This window comes from Parasteatoda tepidariorum, chromosome 1 (assembly GCF_043381705.1).
Source record: "Parasteatoda tepidariorum isolate YZ-2023 chromosome 1, CAS_Ptep_4.0, whole genome shotgun sequence".
Taxonomy (NCBI): Eukaryota; Metazoa; Arthropoda; class Arachnida; order Araneae; family Theridiidae; genus Parasteatoda; species Parasteatoda tepidariorum.
In genome coordinates this window covers 43,233,508-43,250,370 of record NC_092204.1, presented here as the reverse complement: position 1 = coordinate 43,250,370, position 16,863 = coordinate 43,233,508, and the positions used below count along the sequence as shown (strand labels likewise).

The window sequence follows — 16,863 nt, the reverse complement described above, 5'->3', positions numbered from 1 at the left end:
AAAAAAAAGGAACAATTTATGCTTCAAATCTATCTGTTGCGAATCCGATAGTGTGGATATGACAATTGTGCAACAGTGGAAAGAAGAAACTCTGCCAAATTTATTAAAGGGCTATAATCCAAGTGACATATTTAATGCGGACGAAACGGGATTGATTTTCAACCTATTGCCATACAAGACATTGACAATTAAAGGTGAAAATTGCCATGGAGGAAAGCTTTCAGAAATGCGCTTTACTGTTTTTCTCTGTGCAAATGCCGATGGAAGCCAAAAGTTAACGCCTCTTGTGATCGGTAGAGCAGAGAAACCACAGTGTTTCAAAAATATCAAAAGTTTTCCTACCGATTACACTTCAAACAGAAAAGCATGGATGACGCAAGCATTATTTAAAAATTTTCTTCGAAAACTGGATAAGAAAATGAATTTTCAAAAGCGCAACATAATTTTATTCCTAGACCAATGCACTGCTCATTTAAACCTTAAATTGAAAAACGTGCGAATAAAGTTTTTTCCAGCTAACTGTACGAGCAAACTTCAACCACTGGATTTAGGAATTATACGATCATTTAAAGAGAGTTGCCGGAAGCAACTGGTTAGAAAATCACTAATGTTTCTGGATTCTGGTGACTTTCAGGATGCTTCTAAGGCAAAAATTAATGTTCTTGAGGCTCTTAATTTGATATCTTCAGCTTGGGACAGTGTCGACCGAAAGTGCATTATCACTGGATTCAATAAAGCAGGATTTTCAATATCGGAGGAGGAGAGTGCTGTTGTTTTAGAAGAAGAAGGTAGCGTGTCTGAAGTTGAGGACCTTCCGGAAGTCGATGATGCATATATCGACTGTGACACAGATATCATTACTTCAGAAATCCCTTTCATAAGTGATTTAATGCCTGATTCCGACGATAGTGCTGATGATGAAATAACAGAAGACGAACCAACAGCTGATCAAGCAATACCAACCATTAAAACTCTAAAACAATTTTTACTTGCAAATGTAAATCAAGAAGCAAATTTGCAAAAAGTTGTTAGTGTTGAACAAGCTGTATACAAGATTGTAGCTAGAAATGAGAAGCAAGTAAAGATTACTCATTTTTTCCATTAATTTATCTGGTAGGTGTCAATTTTTTAAAATATGCATAGATTTTTCTTAACCCCGATTTTACGTTATTCCGCTTCGAGCGTTTTTTATCGCTAGTCCGACGGAAAACGTAAAATCGGGGTTTCACTGTATTTTGTTTTAACTTATTTTCTTTTTCACTATTGTTTAGTAATAGTGGCTAATTTGTTTTAGTGCTTTTTTTTGTTGATTATTGTTTCAAATATAAAAATTTTAATGTATGCTACTTTTTCTATTATTTTATAATGGTAATAGGTTAATGAAAAAGTTTAGTGCTACCCATGAGGAAAATATGTGAAGAAAACTTTCTAAATCCTATAATTCATTTATTGAAAAAGCCTAAAGCCTAAGTTTAAAAAATATAAGAAACTCATTAAAGTCTAAAAATATAAGAGTATATATAGCATTGAATCTGTTAAGAAACATGTTTGAAGTTTTTAAATAAAAAAATTATCTTTTTAAAACCAGAAGTTTAATTATACAGTTTACTTATTTATTTTTTAAAATGTAACGGATGTATTTTTATACTCTGAATATTTGTGTTATAAAAGTTTGCAAGGATCTTTAATCTAGTGCACTTATTTTTGCTTATTATTGCATAGATGCCAACTGTTCAGAATTTTTCGGATTTGTTCCTAATTTTTAAATCAAATCCGAAAATCTGATATTTTTATAAAAAATCTGAATTTTCGTGAAACTGCAGTATTTTTGCTTTTAAACCAATCCATTGTTCTGATCGCCTCAGCTGCGCTTCCTGTGATTATTTCCCCAGAAGTTATTTTTTAGTAGCTTTTTATTGGAAAATACTATTCCAATAGCTGTTGCTGATCATTTCACTAAATTGAATCTTAAACAACTATTATTACTTTTTAAAAATTGTATTGTAGTATTTAAACACTTGCATTAGAAATATTTGTTTATGATATAGATTATTTACCTGTGTTTTATAATTTGGAGAAGAATAATTATATATCAATAGGTAATGGTTGTTTTTAAACTATTATACAGGTATTCCTAATTATAAAATAATATTATAAATTTCCCACAAAAGATGGAGTTTGTAGTTTTGTTTTACTAATTTACATAAATTTTTCTAATCTTTTGTTTTACTAATTTTATGATATTTCTGTTAATGTTATTATTTAATAGTTAAATTTTTGTCTTACTCTCATGATTGGTACATATAATTTTGTTGCATATAGTGTTCCTAATTTTTGATTCCTAAGGTTGGCAGCTATGTTATTGCCCATTTGTCAGATCAAATTTTTTAGATTAAATGATACTTTGCATTTTTAAAACCCCTTTTCACTTTAAAAATGTGTAATACTTAAAGGGATAAATGGGTTTGAAAAATGCAAAACTGCAGAAAAAGACAGAAATATGTTTTGTCTTTTACACACACACTTTTGTCACAAATATTGCTTTTGGAATTATTTTTGAAATTTTATTTGTGATTTCAGTATTTTTTTTTTCCTTTTCAGTCAAGTAAAGCTAAATTAGAATTTGAGAAAATAATTTGTGCTGAAATGTATAAAGATGCTGTTCAGGAATTCATGGGTTCACAAGATTACATTAGAAATCTCATTCCAGATTCTCTTCGCCTGTAAGAAATTTTTATTTGTAATTCTATTTTGATGATTTGTATTATAGTTTTTATGTATAGTTTGATGTACAAAATTATAATTTGTAGGATTAATCATCAGTTTATTTTCATAATATTGCTAATTAAGCATTTCTATAAAGAAATTTCATTTGTTATAATTATTCTTCATTTGCAAAAGTTAAATTGTTTAAAAGTAAACTTGTAACTTTTTATTCCTTGAAAACATTAATTTTATCCATGGCAGGAAAAGAAATAAGAATTGTTCTTTAACTCTAACTGTTTACCCCATGAGTAAAATTGTATGTAAATTTCTCTACTACACACTACTCTTCCACTGAATAATATGGGGAAATCTGGTTTTATGATGCAGGAAAGCTTGCAGCTAAAAGTTGGGAAAAAACCTAGACTGATGCTCAGGGGGTTAAATAAGCATAAACTTCAATTCTTTTTACAAAAGTGATGCTAAAATAACTAAACATGCTATTGTCATCTCACATTGTAGATTGGTGGCATTAAAAACATAAATATGACATTTCTTACTAAAGTATTTTTTGCTTCCAAATTAAAATGTATGTAATCTAAACTTATATACATATACTACTTTTTGAAATCATATTAAATCTGAAATTTTCTTTTATTAAGCTGAAAATGTGAAATATCTGGAACATTTTAAGATTCTTTTTAAGTAAATTATTTTAAACTACCACCAGTCAAGTCATTATTAGTCAAAAATATTTTACATATAAATACTAAAAGTTGTGAAATCAATTAAAAAATTTCTAAAGGAATCCTACTTCAAAACTTTTAGAATTCAGTGCAAGTTCTAGATTACTAAGTTCAAGTGAGTGACTACATAAGTAAATATATATAATGAAAGAGAACAAGTAGGAAAAAACTATCAAGTCAAACTATATCTATATATATGTGTGTGTTTGTGTGTAAGGAAAAACATACTCCATAATCAAATAACATTATCCTCTTTGATTAAATTTACCTATAAAGTAATTTTTATCAAAAAAGTAGCTTTTATGACTTTATGATGCAGTCAAAAAGCTTGATTATACTAAGAGACAGCTGATTAGTTAAATGAAAATATTTTGTTCCATTTTTAAGATAAAGCTGTTGAAAAACCAATTAAAACAATTAGCTATGTAATTAATAACATTGTAAATCTTTATTTTCAGATCTGGCCACACAACATCTGAGAAAAATAAATTCCTGTTTGATAAACCTTTATCCGATCAGATGAAAAGTATTCTTATCAATGGTATGGTATATATATTGTTAAATTTGTTACATTTAAGTTAATTTTAGATTTATTTTGAAGTTTTTTAATTAAAAATGTTTTGAAATATATTCTTTTTAGGTCAACTCTTAACATACCCGATGTTAGTTAAAAGGTTAAAATCTACCCCAAATATTAATGATGCCTCAGTTGAGCTTCAACTGAATCAGTTGGCTGTATTAGTAAGAGGCTGTTGGGCTGTGAAAAGGTGAGATTTTTTTTCTCATAATGTATTCTCTTTCTCATAAATGTGAAATTTTATTTGTTCAGTTACTCAAATTAACGTATAATATAAATTAATGTATAATATATCGTTTTAAATAAGTTGAGGTGTAGAACATAAAATTTAATATTGTATTTTTCCAATTTATGAATAGCAAAAACAAATACACAGTTTTCCATTCAGAATTCTTTTTTTTTTTTTTTTTTTAAAGTGAAGGAAAAAAATAAATACAATGAGGTCACATGCTAATGACAAGAGAGAAACAAAAGAGAAACGAGAGAAACAAAATTATTTTTAAAATATGATTGAGTAAGGTGAGTGTGTAAAACACTAAAACCTGTTAGACTGTCAAAATAAATAAAGAGAAGTTATGAGGTGATTATTAGAAGCACTTATAAGTTTGAAGCACCAATAAAATAGATTTTAATGTTTTGATCACTTAACAGTGAACCATCCTCAATGATTTGTAAAATTTTGATACCGTTTTTGTATCTTTTTTGTGTAAATATTAACTTATAATTCTCCAATGTGAATATTTTTTGTCTTCATTTTTAATAAAAATTTATAAAAGTGATCATTACGGAATACCTTTTATATTAGGATTATTTTGTCAAACTCTTAGTAAAAATTTAATTCATTGCTTGTTAGGTATGGGTGCCCTTTAATAATGTGATTGAATGGAACCACTTTGCTTTTATGCATAAAAAGTAGTATGATTAATAACAAATTTAATGGTTAGATCAGTTTTTAAACTCAGAAATTCATTTTCAAAATACTTAGAAAAAATGTATTTTGTCTTAGTTAAAGTCAATACAATTTTGCGAATTTCTTCTGAGTAGCACTTCATGAATACTGGTTCTCCTTAACAGTATTGCTATTGGTACGAGGATATCAAAAGCATCAAAAATCACATTTTTCTTCATATCAAATCTATTTCTTAATTTTTATGTTGGAAAGTAAATAGTTATTTATGAATATTGAAAAAAATTTGAAATCTTCTACAAAACAGCTTTAAAAATGATAACTCATTGTAAACTTTGAAAAATATGACCTTTGAGTTTAATTCTATTGAAATCAGTTTAAAATAAAATATTTAGTATTCTTTGTATTATTAGTTTTTTAAAGAAAATTTATAATTAAATCTTTTATTTATAATTTTTGCCAATTAAAAAAGCTCACATGATCTTTGTGTTTGTTTTATTGTTATTCTTTAAAATATTCCTATTGCTTAAAAAATTAAGTTTTTTTTCTAAAAAATTATTTTAAACAGGTTAAAATTAATAAATATAGGTTTTTTTCCATTTATTTTAGCACCTATTAGATTTTTAACGCAGTGTTATTAGTAACTAAATTATTTATGTTTAAACTATTATTTTTTTAATGAGCTATCTTTTTTATAGTGAGCTCTTGTATGATGAAAAATATATTAGTCCTTATACTGGCTTTCCAAGGAATGTGTTGATAAATGCCAGGGATTATATGGTAAGTTTACTGATGTTAATTGAAGATTAGTTAGTTTTAACTATTCTACAACAGATAACGAACAGATAGATATTTGAATTTTAATTTTAGCAGCTATCCTGTCTACCGTATTTCCTTTAATATTTCATTATCTTAATCAAAAATTTTAGCTTATAACATATTTGATTTTTGATGTTCAGTTTAATAGCATTTCAGAATAAATGAAATATTTTACTTTATGTTGAAATGTTGTAGATGAAATGGTGAAAATGCAAGTGAAATCAGTATAATGTTTGTGGAATGTGCAGTTATGAAATTCTAATAAGTTGCAGCAATACTTTTTAAAAACATTTTAATAAACAATTTCTTATAAAAACTGTCTTATATTTTCTCATAAAAACTATCATGTTCTGACAATATTATAGCTCAATAAATAAAGGTCAAGAAAACTGAGATGGGCGCAGTACGCCTTGGCTCTCTATGGGCTGTCGCGCCACTGATTTTAGTTTAGTTTAGTTTAGAATATTACCTTAAAAGTAAATTAGATGTTTGCTGTGGGCTTTAGAAATTGGTCCTATTATGCATAAGAAATAGTAATTGCCACCTTTGAAATTTTTCATTGAGTTACTGTTCTTTTTCGAAATTTAGAATATTTTGTGATTCATTATTATTAATCGAAATATTTATTTTTAGCTATGGTTGTTTACAAAATCATCTTTTATTACAAGGCAAGAAGTGCTTTCTGCAGTTCAAGTAATCAGTTTTATAATTTATATTATCATAATTTTTTTTAATGGTGAGACATCTTAATCTCTCTTTCTTTATAGCAAATAATTACTCTTCAATTTATATGTAATAATAAACTTTATTAAGTAATCACAAAAATTTCATTCCATATCTAATTGCTTGTTTATTAAAAGTGTAACAAACTCGTGAATCATTCTCATGCAAGCAGTAACCAAGCTTTCACACCATACAATTTTTATTATCTAAGATTATCTTATTTAATTTCTCTAGTTCTCGGTCAAGTCATTGCAAAGACAGGATCAGAAATAACATTATTTAAGATATAATAACTTAAAAGTTAAGAAGTTACAAATTTGCACTAAATTCTCCAGGTGCTGCTTATTGGTTTTATTATTTTTTTAAATGTCTATGTTTTCTAAATTTTTTTTATCTCTTTATTAAGTTTAATAATGTTACAATTTTGGGTAATTTCTCTAAAACCTAATTTTTGAAAGAAGGTTTTGACTTTAGTTTTCAAAATCTAATATCATAGAGTGGATGTGGATGACCATTTTTTTTTTTTTTTTGACTTTAAAAGGTTAATAAATATTCATAACTAAGTATTTAAATGCCTCATCATTTCCACTACATCTTTCCCACTAGACAGGGATCAAGGAGTGGGTTAATTTTTGATTATTTGGAACATCAAAATATTTAGTTGTGTTCTTTATCTTTCATTTCTATATTTTCAGTTACATTCTTTTTTTATTTTTGTTAAATCCTTTTTGTTTAAATTATGTAGCATGAAATAAAAAAATAATGAAGTGAAATGTTTTATATTCTGCATTAGATTCCAAGTAGAGACTTTGAAAGTATTGCTACTTCACTTGCTGTGAAAACTGACAGATGTTGGCAATTCAAATTTCCTGATGATCAGGAATTTCTTGAGAGGTAAAAGTTTGACTTTTTATTGTAGCATTTTTATCAACAAGCTTTTGTTAAATTAAATTGATTTTGTTTTGCTTTTTAAAATGAAACACATTTTATTTTTTAAATGCTGTTTAAAGAGAAAAATATGCTAATTATGTCTAATATGCTAATTATGTATCTATATAATTTATGTCTTTTTTAGTCATGTTTTTTTCCCCTTGTTGCATTGTTTGTTCTTAGATTGTGTTTAATTATTATTGTTGACTTGTTTACAAAAGATATTTTTGTTTATAGAAAATATAATGTATTTAACATTGCTTTTAGAAAGATCAAATATGTCTTTAGAAGTAATTTTTTTTTCATTTTGTCTAATAATTTTACTATGAATAATTTTATTATTTTAAAATTTTAATACTCATTAAGATAAATTTAATAAAAGTAATAATTTTTATGACTTATTTATATTTTCATGAAACATTTACCAACTGAAGTTATCCTTTTTCAGGAATAGTTGTTTGCATTATTTGATTTTATATTATGCATGATTATTCTCAAATTGTTGGCAAAACATTACCAATTTGAACAATAATGTTGTCTTCTTTCTTAAAGAATGACTTAGTTTTCTCTTCCAATCGCACTCTGGAAAAAGTTCAGATTTCCAGATTTTTCGCTAACTGCGATCCAGAAATTCAAGGTCCAGAAGTTTCAAGAAATAATCAATCACATTTATGTATAAAAATTCTTGTATATTTTATTTAAAAATATTAGAACTAGAATTTGTACTTGGCATCTCTTTCATTTGTAAATATTTTTTTCTGGTAGAATAATAAATGTGATTAGAGGTAAAAGTAATTTAAATTATGCTGCATATAATTTATTTAGAATTTCATGTTGTGAAAATATCAATGATTTAAATTTATAAGGACATTAATTTTTTTAAATGCAACATTAATGATTCTACTCAAGAAATTTTCAGGATTTTTCAGTTGGGCTCACAATCACCCCTGCAAAAATCAATGTCAAAATTTTAGTTAATCTCATCATCTTGAATTTTAATTGTGTGACTTTTGTGCCAAAATTGTTTAGCAATTGAAAAGCTATCTCTGCACATTATTTTATGTTTCTTTATTTCTTATACTCTCTCTTTCCCTATTTGCTAACTTTTTCTGACCATTCATTCACTTGCATTCCATTTGTTCATCATGTTCTTTCACAATGAAGAGAAAGTTGTTCATGCAAAATCATAGCTTATATTTCTGTATATGGTGTTTTAAGAAGTTTAAAATTTTTTAGTACTTATTCCTTACAATGGGACACCAATTTTTCTAAAATAATTATTACATAAAATTTATTATGATTTTTAATACAATGTTTATCAATGCCATGAAACAGTAGAAATTTGCAGAAATGTTCAAAAAATTTAAGAAACTAAAATTAAATGCAGAGCTTTGCTTTTATTTGTTAAAAAGATTATATCTTTGAAAATGTTTATTTAAAGTTAATACTCAGTGATTAATAATATTTGAATAAAAAATGAAATTTGAATTTAACTGTTCCAATTTTAGTCATCCTGACATTGCAGAACGCCAGGCCATGAAATGGGATCTTCGTTATAAAAAGCTTGTTAAAGACTTGAATATTGGAATGCAAGATTCAAGTGGTAAGAGCTTTTGTATTAAAAAATAAACACTTTACTATGTTAATTAAAGTTGTAGTTGTTTGAAAATTCAGTATAACTTTAATTAATTGTTAACTTATAAAAATTTTACTTTTTATAATGTTTTAAAATTGTCTATTTAGAATATTTTTTGATAATTGTTTAAACTTAAGCCTGAAATTAAGGAGAGGTCAATAAATCTTTAAAATAATATACCATATTCAAAAACAGTTTTCATAAAAATAATTTTAATAGCTTTTAAATTAACCTTTCATGTTCATTATAATTTATTTTTAAGTATTACATCAATGTTTTATGAAACAATTTAGCTGAAATTATTTTACTTAATTCACTTTTAAAATGATTACTTACAGGTTGGATTGTTCAAAAAAAAACGGATAAAATTTATTAGCAAGTGGCAAAGCTTAAACATTTATTATCTGTTTATTTCAGCTGATCTAATTTAATGTATGCACATTTGACATGAATCAAGTGAAACTTTTTTTTTTCATAAAGTGGTGATTGTATCTGTTATTCATAAAATTATAATGATTAAAACATCTTAAGACTTAGAAAAGAAGAGCTGAAATTTTAATATAAAAAATTATAAAAAGAAAAAAAATATATAGTCATTGTGAAAAATCCCTAAGTTCGTTTTGCTCATTCAAGTGACTTGATGCCCATTAAATTCATCAAATTGGTTGTTCTTTACCTCATCTGATATGGTATGGTCAACAGTCATGGCCTCTGTTAATTTGTAGAGATGTGAGTTTTTCTTAGTGAACTTTCTTGCATGTCTATACTCACCCAATAACTGAGTACCATACAAGAATTTGTTTCAGATCCTGCACTGATATTCATGGAGCTGAAAAATAAAAATTAGATATCAGTGATTTCTGGTAACCAATTAACATTAAAAACTGGTACCCAGCTAACGTATAGTTAGCATAATAATTTTAAATGAATGAACCCCATTTTTAATTTAGTATATTTTTCTTTTAAGATTTTGACAACACAAATGTTCTTTTTTATTGAATTTTCATGTAGTTCAAGTTTTATTATATGACTTACTAAAATTATATATTGTTATTTTTTTATATTTTGGTTTCTAGGAGGCCCTTCTAAAACTCCATTTGTGGTTACTCCTCGTCCTAGACAAAAGCGTCATTCGCGTAGCTCTCAGAGTGAAGGAGATGAAAGTGGCACAGATAGTATGTATGGAACCAAAGATTATAACAAATCTAAGCGCTCTTGTGCTCCTAAAAGAAATAGCCTTGCTAGTCCTACAAAGCAAGGGTCAAAGGGAAAATCTTTTAATTTTGCAACATTAGAAATTTCACCTACGTTCTTAGAAAATTCACCTCCCGCTGATCTCATGGCTGAAGTGAAGGAATATGTAGGTGACATAATGAGGACTCAATATTGCATGAAACTAAATGAAATAAAAGAACTTGTTTCCCAAAGCCACTTAAGTAACATTGCAACTCGCAGTGATTTTGAGAAGCTGCTAGAGCAAGCCTTAGTGGAGTGTGGAGCACAGAAGCTAAAAAATAAGGTATAATTTTCAATTACCTTTTTGAACCCTAATTTTCAATCATCTATGTTAATGTGATTATTTAATCCTTAAATCAGCATTTAAACAAAATATTATTTATTGTTGAATTTGTTGCATATAACAAATATTTGCACTTAAACCTCTTTTTTGTGCGAAATTTTTTTTTTGTTGTGTTGTATGAAAATTTTAATCAAATTGGAACATAATTGGCAAAGTTATTAATAAAAAAAAATAGGTTTGATCAGCCATTTAGTGTCTTTGATTTTTGATATGTATTTCATCACATTACATTAATTGCATGTAAATAAATGAAATGTGCAATAGCATATTGCGATGAAATTCTCGCATAGCAAAGCAAAGATGCATTGTTTGCGAATAAACATTGAAGGATATCTGCATCAAATTAGTTCGGGGTTTTTCTGAAATGAACTTCATGTCTCGTTAGGTCGCTAAATTGGTTTTTTGCTAATGAGATAGTGGGCAGCTAGTCTCTTTTTATTTGTAAGGCGCAGGATGAAATTTGTTATTTAAATGCTATATATGTCTCAAAACTTGAGAAATTAAGCTCTAATTATTTAAGCAATAAAAAGCAAAGTTTTTAAAACTTATGCATAACAAAAATTTGATCTTACAAAGTGGCAATAGATATTTATCAAAGTATAATTTTTGCTTGTTTTGATAAATTGTAACAATTCCATTCTTGCAGATTTGATTATAAAAGGCAGCTGATTTTATAATCTAGGGATTTTAAGTGGCTGTCATTGTAGAAACGTTTTTAGCTAAAATAAAAAAATTTTAATGATCAAACTTTTTTTTAAAAATAAAGGCAATTAATGTATTTTCAGTAATTCTAATTTCTCTAAAAAAAAAGTAGAAAAAATAAAGTATTTGTATGATATACATAATTTAATTGAAACATTTGCTTTCATTCATTAGGGCCATTTTTTAATATTTTTCTTATGTTTGCCGCAAAGATTTACTAAAATTTTTTATATCTGTTAAGTGAAAGAGAAAAAGCTTTGCTTTAACTATTGTATACAAATTACTGGATGCAAAATTTTTTCTAGTATTATTTTTACTTGAGAATTCATGTATATATTTTTTAATCAAATTCTTTTTTAATTGCATTTTTGCTATATTATGTTTTTTCATTACGGCTTTATGTATTAACCTTAATTGTTTCATTAACTTTACTTATTTGTCATACAAAAAATTTTGCAATTTGTACTAAGTTAATATTTTGATTGAATATTATAGTGGCCACAAAATACAGTTCCTGAAACATTATATGCCTTTGCCAAATTTGAAAATAAATTAGATAGGGTGAGTAGAGCTTATGAAAATTTTTTAAAAATAATTTTATTACAGCTGTTGTTTATATTTGTGTTTTTTTTATGCGTTAATAAAATGTTTTTGTTCGGACAATTCCTTCTTTAATTTGAATTATTTATAGGAATAAATCTGCATTGTACTATTTTTTTTTTCAGTATCGGAATGCTTTATTAGACCTATTTTGTTCAACTGCCAGAGCTAGAATGAATCTTTTTGTTAAAAAAGTAGAGGATGAGCTTAGGGAAATAGTGTCTGAATCAGATTGCAAGCTCCTCTTTGAGGTAATTTTATGATTTTTGACATTGCAATTAAATATTTGTTAAGATTATCACGATTTTTTTACTCAGCTTTTTAAATTATTTAATATTTTTGTTAAATAGTATTTTTAAAATTTGTTTCATATATGAAGTAAAAGTAATATGAAATTCAGATGCTTTGAAGTTTAAACTTTTGAATACTTTAGATTAAATACACTGGTGTGCCAAAATTAAAGAAAAAGTGGTTTTTTGAATGTAATTTTGAACAGCAGTGTTGAAAATCAATAAAAACCATACCATAGGATCCTCAAAATGTAAGAATGTTGAAAAGAAAAAAACTTGCAAAAAAAGAAAAATCTCCAGGAACTATAAGGAATTCTATTGAAATATAGGTTTAAAGCACAATGACCAACATTACTTAAGATATAACAACACAAACAAATACCAAAAAGTCAATGTTACACATGATTGGCAAGGAAATTCCAGTCTTTAGTATGGGATATGATCACCTTCGACTGCTATGCAGGATTAACATCGTCTGCCCATGCTGAAGACGCTCTCCTGTTGTCAGTTGTCTGTTCCTTCTTGCCTGTAGTACTAAATATGGGTTGTCCGCTGCCTTGGTAGTGCAAGGACGACAACTGCTTAGTCTCCAGACAGCAGTTCCTATCTTGAAATGTGTTCCAAGCTTGTGAAACGATACTGTGTGTGATCCCAAACTTAGCAACACTGGTCACACTTCGACCTCCTTTCAACTTCCCAATGATTTGACCTCGAGTGAACTCATCCAGATGACGTCTTTTGTGTTTGTTATCCATATAACACAATGACAACAAATTCACTTTGTTTAAACTGATGTTTTACCATGCAATACCATTCACAAAAATACTTAGATTCCACCGGCAGTTTGTTTTATTTCCTTATGTCACGTAAATCGGTGTGTCNGTCTTTGTCCGAGTCACTAAAGATTTTCGACAATACTATTGAAGAACTAATGTCTGTGCCTGGACCATCTGGTGACATAATAAGGAAGAAATGTGAAAACGTCATCTCTGCAAATACAGACTTTGAATGCATCAAGGACATTGCAAAAGTACTTTCTGGTGATACTACAGTTGAACTTACCATATCTCCTACCATGGCAAGTTGTTTTAGGTATGCGCCCATAACTTCTGTCGAAGTAGAAAGATCCTTCTCTTTGTTTAAAACTATATTGACTGACAGGAGACAAAATTTCTCTTTCGAAAATTTGAAAAAGCATCTAGTCGTGATGTGCAACAACAACCAATCATCAGAATAAATCTGCATACAATATTATTGTAAGTGCGAGTTTTCAATTTTTATTTCGCACCTACGCAGTTGAGGGTTTTTTGACAGTCGAGTGAAATGAATATGTAGGTATACCGGATACTTCCAGCAACTTTTTTTATACCTTGGATACCTATATGGGCTTTTAGGCATTACCAACTACCATTTTGCTCCAATTTTAAGTGCCTTTTTTAAGTGTCTATTTCAAGCTTTTTAAATGCCTTTTTGCCTGCCTATTTTTGAATTTTTTATTGCCTGAAATTCCGGGCTTTAGTTATCATCCAAGAAAGTGAACTCAGAACCCACAGCACCCCGAAAAAAATGCATATCAGGAAGGAAAACCTTCGTACAACAGCAGGCACCAGTGACTGAACCGTCTTGGAAGATGTGTAGATCAGTATGGGTACCAAGCATGATACTGTTCCATACCAGAACTCTGCCTCTTTCAAATCGGTCCCTTTCGATGATGTTAGGGAGGTTATTGTGTGTTCCTCCCTCTCTCCAGATTTCTATGTGTCCAGAATTACTGGGTAAATCTGCTTTCCTCCATAAAGAGTACTCAGTCCCACTGCACACTGGTCCAGTTGTGTTCCTGGCACCACATTGAACATCGTCTCCGAAGAACTGGCATTAATGGAAAACAATGTGCTGACTGTTGTGAAGACCACCTTCGTTTAGTCTCCTGGCCATGGTAAAATGCGATATTGGGCATCCAGTTCTTTGCTGTTTGTACCTAGGGATGTCTCCTGCTGTCAGTTGTCTGTTCCTTATAGCCTGTAGGACTAAATATGAGTAGTCTGCTGCCTTGGTAGTGCGAGGACGACACCTACTAAGCCTCCAGACAGCTGTTCCTGTCCTGAAATGTGTCCCAAGCTTTTGAAACGATACTGTGGGTGATCCCAAACTTAGTCACACTGGTTATACTTCGACTTCCTTTAAACTTCCCAATGATCTTTTGTGTTGTTTGTTATCCATATAACACCATGACAACAAATTCACTTCGTTTAAACTAATGTTATACCACGCAATTCCATTCACAAAAATACTTAGCTTCCACTGCCGGCTTGTTTTATTTCCTTATGACACGTCAATCGGTATGTCATGGTGCATAAATGCAAATTTTCTACTTTACCATGATAGATCTTCTCAATGACCTTTCCTTCTGTTGTAACTGCCTGCTTTGCTGTTATGCTAGTTTTTTCATTTCATCCTTAATTTTTGCACACCAGTGTATTTCATTTTCCATTGCTTTGACATAAAAGGTATCCAAGTAGCTTGCTAAATCATATTCAGTTCAACTACGTTGTTGAAATGCTAAGAATAACCACATCTTGTTTTTTTATTTTACCTGAATTGAGGAAATGAACTAGAATTTTGAAACATGAAATAAACAAGAATTGAACATCAAAATAACTAAAATTGTGGCCATCATTATTAAATAAATGGGGGGGGGGATGTGAAGGATATAATTTCATAATTAGTCTTTGAGTGTCATCCAGGGGCTCAAAACAAATTATTGTTTGTTGGTACCAGATCTTTTTCGTATTTCAAATTTCCTAACTCAAATGTATCGGTTAATAAATTTTGTCAATTATTTTCATGATGAACTAAAATTCAGAGCAAGTCAAAATGAAGGCTCAAATTTCATAGCTATGGTATTCAAAATTTATTCAATAAAAATATGCTTATATGCAAAGGTGTTATAAGCAAGTTTTAAATGATCGCAAATTTATGGGTTACTGTGAAAACAAAACAGACAGGAAAATGCCTTTGAAAAATAACAGCATGAATGGTGGATTGGTCAAGTATTTATCGCAGACAATTCACTCTTGCCTTAGCCACTGAGAATCCGAGATCTCACCTCATGAGGTTTCTTAATGTGGTGGTTCATAAAAGATTGTGTTTATGTGCCTCCAGGTCTAACTACCTTGACAGATTTGAAAGCCTGTATAACAGCTGCTTTCACCAGCATTGATACAGACATGTTGCATGAAGTTAGGTAAGAATTACATTTCAAATGCTGTACATCAAAAGGAGCATATATAAAACCTTGCTTATGTTATTTTTGCATTTTGATTAATACATTTACTACATTTTGTGTAGTGCTCCTATTTAATTGAGATATTCATTTTGACTTATCTTGTATACTTTTGTAAAATTCCTTTATAGGCAGTAATATCAAATAGCAAATTTAGTATACTTTTCCCTTTTCGTCGTAAAGATTCAAATAAACATAATAAGATTTGTTATGTTTTTATTGCCCTGATTTTATGTATGAATTATACATTTTATTATATCTTTTAAATATATGATTACAGTGTTTAAATTAAAAGTGAATAAATTCCTGTATTTTTCTTTCAGGAGTATTGTGTATACAAATCTGGATTTTATTATTTAAAAGGAACAATTGCCCCTGACTCTTAGCACTTAATCAAATCATTATATTTGTAAATAATAACATCAATGTTTTATTTATACCATTGAATAAATCCTATCTTTTTGATATATTGTTTTGCTATTTTTATTTCAAAAAAGATTGTTGATATATTTAGTATAAAGAGTTATAACATCTTTAAAAAAATTTATTTGTTTTTTTCCCCTCCTTTACTTTTTTTTCTTTGCCACTACAGGAAATTCTTATCTAAATTTACTTTTAAAAGTTCGCCATTTTTAGCATTATAATTCAGGCCATGTTTATTTTCCGTGTTATTCATGCCTCATGTTTATTTTCTAAATAATTTTCAGTTTGATAGATCATTTGGTATTGAGAAGAGTTTATTTAAAACAAAAATAATAATTGTAAAAGAGATTATCTTAGATTTATTTTATTTTGTCTTAAATATATTTTTTCCAAGGTTTTTAATTCAGTAAGTAAAATAGGTGTTTATCTCACTATGTTCGAAATTCCATAAATTCTGCTTCTTTACATTACAGAAAAGTTATTTTCTTTCTTCAAAACTTTTTTTTTATTATCAAGATTGTGCATTTACAGCTTTATGTAATTAGATAGTTATAAGTTTTATGTGCTGTTTTATATATATTTACAATTCTATAATTCTATGCATAGTTGGAGATAACATGTAATGGTATAATTTATTCTGCATAATGTAGAAAAAAAATTATAGTTTCCAAAAAGACATTTTACAGTATTTAAACCAATTTTGCACAGTTAAACTTATATAGCTTTTAGACATTGTACATTAATTCTGTTAACATAATTTTTAAATAGTGTAATTCACTTTGAATATGGCTGTAGAGCATACGTTTTCTGATATAATTGTTACTAATAACTTTCATGTCATTTTTTTTTCTAAATTTTTTTATTTTAATAAACATAAAATTAAAAAAATTCAAAAGAATAAATAAAATTTAGTTGAATTTACTTGCACAAGAAAATGGATAAGTC

General features: G+C 28.1%; 1 protein-coding gene across 2 annotated transcripts in view; it reads left to right on the top strand.

The window, feature by feature from the left end:
- LOC107436148 (RNA polymerase III subunit E) overlaps positions 1-15,962 on the top strand; it is a 126,871-nt gene extending 110,909 nt beyond the window's left edge. For both annotated transcript variants that reach the window (XM_071179248.1, XM_043043710.2), the window contains exons 7-17: positions 2,602-2,723; positions 3,908-3,990; positions 4,090-4,216; positions 5,632-5,713; positions 6,386-6,445; positions 7,269-7,369; positions 8,914-9,008; positions 10,118-10,560; positions 11,818-11,883; positions 12,048-12,173; positions 15,819-15,962. In XM_071179248.1, coding sequence (XP_071035349.1) covers positions 2,602-2,723; positions 3,908-3,990; positions 4,090-4,216; positions 5,632-5,713; positions 6,386-6,445; positions 7,269-7,369; positions 8,914-9,008; positions 10,118-10,560; positions 11,818-11,883; positions 12,048-12,173; positions 15,819-15,881 — 1,368 coding nt within the window. In that variant the 3' untranslated portion in view covers positions 15,882-15,962. The remainder of the gene's footprint in view (positions 1-2,601; positions 2,724-3,907; positions 3,991-4,089; positions 4,217-5,631; positions 5,714-6,385; positions 6,446-7,268; positions 7,370-8,913; positions 9,009-10,117; positions 10,561-11,817; positions 11,884-12,047; positions 12,174-15,818) is intronic.
- Positions 15,963-16,863: the final 901 nt, after the last annotated feature.